Consider the following 9,246-nt stretch of genomic DNA (forward strand, 5'->3'; position numbering starts at 1 on the left):
AGACGTGCTGGGTAGATATTGTTTGTGTGAGAAATTGTGTGTGCTCGCCTGTAGCTAGAGAACATGACATGAACAGAGACAGCGCCCCAATTTGCTGGACACATTCCTTCTCAGAACAAGTCCGCCGTCTATTTCTTTGTAATTAATCTACCGCATCATTAGAGCCCCACCAAAGTCTGCAAAACAAGTCCTTATTTGCTTTAGCTCAACGACAAAGGGACAGTTTTGTGTGTATACTCATGCTTTAGTGTGTTAGCGTGTGCGAGTGTCAATAACTGTTTGTTGTGATATTTCCGCACAGCGACGAGTTGACGGCCAAAGACTGAAGTAAATCTGTCACAATGCTGTCTGCTTCCCCTGTGGTCAATCTCATGGGTCGATCAAGTCCTCACGGGAATTGTTACGACATCAATGTTACTAATTATCATCATAAAGCAATAAACAATGACAGAAAGGAGGAATGGCAGCATGCCCAAACCACTGAAGCTGAACAGTCACATAGCTTGCAAAATCTGTAGGGCAGCTTTATGGTAATGTCTACAATCGACAAATACGAGCACAATACGAGCTAAAGGTTTAACCTCCCAAAAGGTTTAATTTCTTGTTCATCACATTTTTTTCCGAGGCTGAGAAATAAAAAGGTTTTCGTGTACATTTGTTTTCCAGAATAAGGTATTAAAGGGCTTTAAAAGGCCGTAAATGAAGCCTAAAGGGTTGAAATGCATGGGTTTCAGACTGCTTACGTGGCCGTGCTGAAGCTGGCCACAACCTACTTTGGTCGTGCAGTTTGCATCACTTTCACCACCTCCTATCAATCATAACATGCAGAGTCAGTACAGTGAGTAAATTCCAGATACATTCATGGCATTACTGAGAGAGGTGTTTACGAATGTCCACAAAGAGCAAAGTCCAACAGTGCAGCCTCATTTTATTCAAACACATAGCTGCTCTACTGCCATTAGGAAAAAAAAAAAAAAGTTAAAAGGTAAGCAGGGGAAAAAGAAAAGAAAAAAAATCAAAACAAGAACTGAAAGTCGAAGGTCAAAAGGAGCGCTGACGTGAAAAAACAATCGACTGAGACATATCGCAGCACACTCATTTGTTGTGCTTTCAATAATGATCCACCACAGTCACGTTTCCAACTTTTAGTCTTACCACATGCAACAACCACCGTTGTGCAATTCCCACTCATGCAAAAGTTTCCTTTAACCTTGAAAGTTTAACCCTACTCACACACACATACAGTACAACACGAGCACACCTGAGGGCTGTGCGGCACATCCGCAATCTAGTTGGGCAATGAACAGCTTTACTGGTGCTGAATGTCAGTGCCTTGCACAAAGACAAAGTGGACAGTCATTGCGAAGGAATCTCACATTTACACCCCATCTTGTATCTCCATACCAACAAACTAAAGTCTCTTCTTATGCTGCTAATGCTAATGAAATATGTTAAATCGCATAAGCCTGCGGAGATTATCGAGGCTGCAGCTGACAGGCTAAAGCTCCAGAGAACATAAAGTCAATACAAGGTACAATGATGCTCCTCCCTGTTATCTGTAGAAGTGTAACTGACAGCAGAGCTCTGCATGGCCCCTCATTGGTCAATCTAGTTTCTCTTTTGAATGAGAATGGGCTGCTGTTAGGTTGCTGCTTTATCTTGCCAGCTTCCATCCCTGCCAAGCTAGCTCTGTCATCTTAGCAAACAATGCCATTTTCGGCCCACAGGCGGATCATTCGATTTGCAGACATTTTTACAAAGTGTTAAACATTCTCATACCGTGACTTTCTGAAGAAACAAGCCCTCCCCTATATATAAACTGAGCTCTTGGCCACTCTGTCACTAATAAGAGCCAAATGTATACATGCACAATTTCCCCCACGTACACAGGGGGGACTGTTAAGTTGCATACAATGACACACATTAGGGGACTATCTATAAAAAGACCAGGCAACTAAAACAGTAATCAGCTCTTGCCAGCAGAGCTGAGCTGACATTATTTTACCACGAGCAGACAAACGGCTTGTCACAGCAGACAACATCTGTCTCTCTCTTCAGCGTGCTTCTGTCTCGGCATCTTTTGTTATATAAAACCAAAGCCCTTGTCAGGAGGTTAAAAACAGAGCTCTGGATTTCAGTCATTTAGCAAAATTGCACCAAATGCAATGTGTGTCACGAGCCTAACAGAAACTGGTGGCTTGATTATTACTTTTAGCCGAAACCACAAAGACAATAGTCCTGGAAACCTGATGAATTCTGAATGGGATCAACCCGAGTCAAGACTTCAAAGGAGCAAACATCTAATGGTCAACAATATGTATACAGCTTTTAGCTGAGAGGACACAGGAGCAATGGTGGAGTCGAGACAGTAAGAACAGAGCGATTTCAGAGTACAGCCTTTCTTCAACTGGGACTGGCCCTGATGTAAATATAAAAAAGAAAAAAAAAAAGCAGTTTGTTCAATTTGACCACTTGAGTCTAAAAAAGAAAAATCAGCTTTTGGGGTTTTTGAGTTACATCAGGACACAAAACTTCAGGTCTGAGATCTCTATGAGAATAGTAACAGTGAGTCTTCACCAAGATGCACAAACTTTGCCCTTGTCCTTTTTTAACTGGATGATGTCTTCCTACAGTAAAAATACAAGAGAACAGATTAAATTAAATTCTATACCGATGACTGAGTTTTCAAAGATTGGGCTTGCATCCCACAGGTGGCGTCAGATCTCATCGGGCTGGTATCTGGGAAGCGTGGAGGTTGGGTGAACATTTCAGATTCTTCATCATGTTCTTTGGGTCCCTCAGAAGTAGGTTTTCATGGAGGTAACAGCTGTGCTACTTGGGTAAGCTGCTACTATAGTGCAGCGCTGCTGCCATACGGTAAGGGAGGTGTGCCGAGTCTGCAAAAATACTGTCGAAGTAACATCCAAGTGAATTCCTGGATGCAGGTTTTTCTCTTTTAAAATACTGTTTCATATCATGATGAGAGGCATTTGTCACTTTACCTGTTGTCAGTGGTTTCCGTGTTATGGCTCGTTAGGGTACACAGCTGGAAGCAGCTGCACTGGTAGTGAACATGATAAGACATTATGCCTGCAGAACAGCACCGTGTCACAAGCAGTGGCAACTATGGACACTTTAAAGCTGCAGTCTGCAAGATTTGTTGTTGTCATACGTAAAGTCCTACTTTTTGGCATTTTAAGAGTTTACATGATCTATCAGAACGCTTGAAGTTGAAAACGGTGAACTCCGTAGTCGCAAAATGCAAGAAATGCTTATTTTTTAACCGAAAAATAAAAAGTTATTCAACTTCCTGTCCCGCCCCTTCAAAACACATGAGAACTCGTGCACGTAGACGTGCACGCCAGATGCGCCTACACGACTCCTCATTCATCACCTCACCTGTCATTTGCGATCATGGAAGACACAGTAAGTAGACTAGCCCGTAATGAAGTTCAATAGTCCAGATAAATAAGCGTGGGGACGAGCCTACCTTGTATCGCGGGTGCACAATCGGTGATTGACAGGCAGCAGAGCCCAGCTCGTAAACCTGATTGGTTACCTTTTACCGGTCCGGACTGCAATTTTGTAAACGAACCTGCTAGCTTTGGAGGGACCTAGCGGGACATATAGGGGACCCAGAGAACTCTTTTTTTTTTGTATTGGGGTATTTAATGTACTACTTTCAGAATCCCCGGACAGTTCCAGGCATTATGCTTGAAAAAGAGTTGCAGACTGCAGCTTTAACCCATGCAGATGCCTTCTGGTTCCCATCATAGTGTCTGTATGGAGCAAGTGTTGCAGTCGATCAACAGAGAGGGGTATTTGATGTGACTTGTCAATAAGATCACAACAAGTTTCTGCATTAGTTACCCTCTGATGACGACATAAACGCACCACTCTGAAGTCTAATGGATACTTGGAGTACAACGATAGAACATTGCATTGTAACAACATTTGCAGTGTTAGCCTATTCACATCATTTGTAGTGGGCTTAATATTCTGGCTAATCGGTGTATTCCAGTTTCAGCTGTATACTCCAGCTGGGATTTTCAGATAAGATACTACACAATCACCTCTAATCCACAGCTGTTGAGTTTGAGTTGAGACATTTTCTCTGCATCTTTAATAACCAAAGCCCTGCCTTGCGACACCCAAAGGAGTTGGATGACATTGCAAGACTGTGAAGCAAATGGCGACTATGTTGTAAAATGTGAAAAAAAATAAAACAAAGTGAATTCACAATGACTTGGCGTGGTTATATCTCTCAGTAACCTGACCGCTTGTGTTGTGTGCACATAAACGAACCGATGGGTCAAGGCCACGACTTCAGGTTAAATGACAGAAAATCAATCCTCTATTCGGGAAGTAACCTTTGAACTGCTGTTAAGAAAGCCTTCTTCCTGCTGAATGCAGAGTCTAACGACAGTAATTGCCAGTTCGGTTTTCTTAACCTTTTTGTCGTGAGATTTAATTAGAATAGATAATCGTTGTTGATGAGGATGGTGCTTTTAAAGCTGCTGCTCCAACAGAGCCCACATGAAGCCCGAATTACTACTGACAGAAATACTGAATACTGAAATAAAAGGATAAAAACAAAAATTCAAAAGCAGAGCAAAGGATTAGAAACACTGACAGGAACTGATATTTTTCAGCACCACCATTCCATTGTTTGTAGATGAAATAAGCCAAGAGTCATACCATGCACAGCCAATACTGTCATTACTAAATATCATGTGACAGAACACTCCTTAGTAGAGTAATTAATCACTGTACGCTTTAATTATTTTTCACATGATTATTTCAGACATTATTGAACAACAAACGTGTTCATAATAATATGACAGAATAGCCAGGCGTCTCTGTAACACTCTGGAATACATTAATGATTCCCTTCATGCATCAGTGGATCTGATATTCTCATAATCCCCAATCTCATTTTCACTGTCACATTGTGATAATGAAATCATCCTTTGTAAAAAAAAAAAAAAAAAAAAAGAAGTGTTTTATCATTAATCAGAATGAAATCCCTTTTATTAAAAGCAGCTTTGGGGGTGAAATATTTATCACATGTCAGACATGTCCTTAATCTGTCACCGATGCAGTTAGACTTCAAGCTGCAGAGAGTAATTTGATTTGAAAATTAGACATAAGCAGGTGTTACATGATCCTGTGATATTATATTTTCATTAGATCATGCCAGAAGAGATGTCCCTAAATTATCTACCTGAACAAGAGACGATTTTTCTGAAGCGTCTTGGGAAGTCTCTACAGTAAGAAATCTCAGCGAGGGTTCTGGGGTTTAAACACTTAATCATCCCTCCTTATAAAGAGAGGCCCATTTAATTATGTCACACCATACATGGCAGGCCTGCACTTGCTGTGTGCTCTTGTCAACATTTCTGGCATCATTTCCCATATTATTTCTCAAGCTAAGTCTGTTTCAGACACTAAAATATAACTGCTTCTCAAGGTTACATCTCTTAATCGGTAACCCAGATTAGCCAATTTTGTAGCTGTAAACAAGATTATCTATATTAGCTCTTCGTGACACGAGTCCCACCAGGCATACTACTCTCTCTATCATCCTTATAAATCCATTCTACCAGAGGTGGCTGGCTACTTTAAATTGAAAAACCCTCTCGTTCCAGAAGGCAAGTCTTTCCCTCCTGATCTGAGGCTCAGAGAGAACACAGGAAAACAGAAAGCTGCATGGTATACATAAAAAGTGAAAAGCAGACCAAAGGGATGTCCCCACTGTGTGTCTCACACTATCATGTGTCTCCAGACTTAATGGGTCTTACTGCTATCAGCACCATCACGACTCAGTTTCCTGTCGAAGGGAGGCACGCACAAACACAGCAGTCATTTGGTGGGACGGGTCACAGGCGGCTCCAAGCAAGACAAAGTGGCCGAAAGAGATTTTAGGCAAAAGTTGCAGCAGGCTTCGAATGATTCCCCTCCAGACTGACTTGTGCATTTTAAAGTTTTAGGAAGTTGTGTCTTTTCACACCTCACAAACCTCGTAACTCAGTGGCCCACCAACAGACATGAGGGTGAACAGATGACATCAGCTTAAAACCCAGGGGAAATCAGATGAAACTCAATCCAGAGCCCCTCCCCACTTCAGAGGATTGAAAGACAGAGGCCCCATATCCACAGCTGTCCTCACACCTGTTCCCATATGCTTTTAAATCGCACCAAGTTCGACTGTAGTTTATCAAGTGTTTAACTACCTTGAGCCTGTTCACCAAAGCGCAGCACTGTGCCATTGTACCATATACGTTAGGATTTTTGCACTTATCTGACACTTCTTTCCATTCCTCTTTTCACGCGCTTATAAAGAAACACACATTTCCTGATTTATAAACTGGCATTAGAAAAAAAGCGAAGTGAAACCAGTGAGTGTCCTCAGTTTGCAGGATTTCCTTCACACTCCATCCTGATAGATATGTTGAGGGAGGAAGTGCTCAAGGGACTATAGAATATTTAGGGGGTGCATCAACAAAGATTTAAAACTGATATGTACAATGAAAACAAGTCTACGTGTATGGTTTCTATCAGTATGAGATGTAAACAATAATTATATCAATTTACTGTGTCCTGCAGGCTGGAGTTTAGACTCGTGACTTGTGTCCCTCCAGCAGCTTGTGATTTTCTTGCTTTTGTTAACGCGAGTGTCTAAGTTGCTCCTTGGCAGCTTTTTTGACTCACGCACACACACACCTTAAGTCGCAAGTTAACTTTGTAATAAACATATACAATCCGGACTGAAAGTGTAGGATGCCTTGAGGTAGGGTGACTGCTTTGGAGAAGGGTTGCTGGATTATCAAAGGTTTTGAATAAATCTGAGTACACAAACTGCTCTGCAGTAATCCTGTTGTTTCTGGAAGCAGTGCCGCAGAATGACAGACAAAGTGGCTTTAGCTCAAGCGCTAATCCTTTTTTCCTCTTTTTCATTTCATTTGCAATTTTGGAGGGTATTTGTTTCAGCAGTTCATAGATCCTTTGGTTTGGAAGTCTTACAGATTCCTTTAGTCATATTTGTGAACTGCTCTATCCTGGCCTCTATTCATTGAGGCTTACCAAGAGCTGGCATTCCATGCTGAATCCTCAGAAGTTCTGGTCATGAAGTCCCCTTTCGACTGCCGACAAGGAATCACGTATGCCTACGCTTTGGACAGCGATTTTGACTAACTGCCCTCTGTGAAAATCAATTCATGATCGCCAAAAACATGCGTTTGTCTCTAGACTATCTTCTCCTTTTGCCTACCGATGTGGTAAATAACACACTTATTGTAAGCCGCTTTGGATAAAAGCGTCTGCTAAATGACCGTAATGTAATGTAATGTAATGTAATGTAATGTCCTGGGGAAATTCACAGCTTATAGATCCCCTCTGATAGATTCACCTTTTTTAAGCCACATCATTAATTCCTTCACTGGAATGCCCCCCTATTTTTACAACTCAATTGCAATCAACTCTGCGCTTCTGAGAGCCATTATAATAACACAGAGTCTGAGGTTATGTTGCGTTCAAATGGTTATCTTGTGTATCAATAAATATACCTTCTTAATCAATATGAAAATATAATGTCAAACGTGGACTGATCATTTTTACTCAGTAAAACCCACAGAAATGGGTTTTTTTGGGTCTTACACTATGAAACACACAACACCAGTCTATAGTGCTGTACCACATCATCCGGCCAGCTCCTCTGCTGTCTCATCACTGAATTTAGGCTGCGACCCAAGATCCCTCACATCTCTCAGCAGCTGAGCTGAGCTCAGCTCTGCACAGCACAGCACAAAAACAGACAGCCATTATTTCTCCTGGCTATTAAAAACAAGAGTGTAGCACACTGGCGGTTGACAGATGACTGGAGGAAAGAGTATTCAAACAACTTCAAAATATATAGTCTATGATTGACCAAAAATAATCTTTGTGCCCCCACTTGGCCTTATCCTCTTATCCACTTTCACAATGTGAATGAACTCCAGTGCACACAAAATGTTTAAAGCATCCATTTTGACCTGCTTTACAGGAGTTCTACTGAGGCATGATCTGCCAGCAGGCCTAATCAAAATAGGCACAAGAGTGTTTTTGTTTGATGACTTGTGCAACAGAGAAGGCATAGCACACAATAGGCTTCCATGTACACACTTCCTCCACACCTGGTCAGTGTCACAGCAGGAACTATGACCACATCCCTGCTCCTTTACACCAGCTCTATGGGCTTCTCAGACCTTTCATACAACAGGAAATGATCACATTAGACGCTAGATTTAGAATGGTCAAGAAGAGGAAATGAAAACTGCATTTGTGCAAGAACTGTCAGAGTACAGCACAAAGTTAGGCGTGCTGCCTAAATCCTGACTATAAATGTATGCTAAGGATTGAGCACATGGCTGTCACTATGATCAGAACTGTGGTAATTCTGGAGAGCACTTCCAGAAAAAGTTGAAGAAAAGTTGGATGATTATTACCCCTCGGGCTGCCTTTTTCCGGGGCAGTGTGAATCAACCTGCAGTATGAACATTCATGACATGTGGCTGCCTGCTCCACATTGGGATCCCATCCAAATAGTCAAGAAGGGGCTCCCTCCGGTGCCTCTGAGGTGGCACCCACGAGTTTACATTCACTGTTCAACTTAACCTGATGGATCAAACACAACCAGAACTTCCCATCGGAGGTTTTTACCTGTTGATCTTCAGAGCGAAAGCCCGTCGATCTGCGCTGCTCAGAGAAGCCATGGGAGAGTCTGAAGTCCAGTCCAGCTGCGGTGTCTCTGGTGTTTCCGCGCGGTCTCGCAGCCTCGCTGTCACCGACGCACCGCTGCTTCACTCAGCTACTGCTCAAACTGTCACGCCAACGCTCATCTTGGCTGTGGCAGCAGCAGCTGTCCTGGGTGTAAACTTCCGCATTTACTTTGAGGCATCCCGTCAAGGGAGTGCGAGAGAGAGGAGGAGGCAGACACCAGCGGCGCGAGGGCGGGAGGGGAGGACGGTACAAGCTGGATGGGGCACGTGCGCTCCCTCGCTGCAGAGATGAACGCTGACAGACAGTCACTCCTCTCTCACCGTGTGTCTGTTTGTTGGAGTGTTTTCAAAAACCTGCTCGTTGTTAAGGAAACGTTTAAGGAGAGAGAAACTGCTTTCTGTCAAGGTGAAAACGAAACGCTCTTTATGAGTCCGCTGTTACTTTAAGATTTTAGTGATTTCACTCGTGGTTGGACGCGTATTTGATCAA

At 42.6% G+C, this 9,246-nt stretch overlaps 1 protein-coding gene across 1 annotated transcript in view; it reads right to left on the reverse strand.

Annotated features, from left to right (window-relative positions):
• dock8 (dedicator of cytokinesis 8) overlaps positions 1-8,904 on the reverse strand; it is a 54,058-nt gene extending 45,154 nt beyond the window's left edge. The window contains exon 1 of the mRNA XM_075467746.1: positions 8,698-8,904. Within this exon, the coding sequence (XP_075323861.1) occupies positions 8,698-8,750 (53 nt within the window). The 5' untranslated portion in view covers positions 8,751-8,904. The remainder of the gene's footprint in view (positions 1-8,697) is intronic.
• Positions 8,905-9,246: the final 342 nt, after the last annotated feature.

Source organism: Odontesthes bonariensis, chromosome 6, assembly GCF_027942865.1.
Source record: "Odontesthes bonariensis isolate fOdoBon6 chromosome 6, fOdoBon6.hap1, whole genome shotgun sequence".
Taxonomy (NCBI): domain Eukaryota; kingdom Metazoa; phylum Chordata; class Actinopteri; order Atheriniformes; family Atherinopsidae; genus Odontesthes; species Odontesthes bonariensis.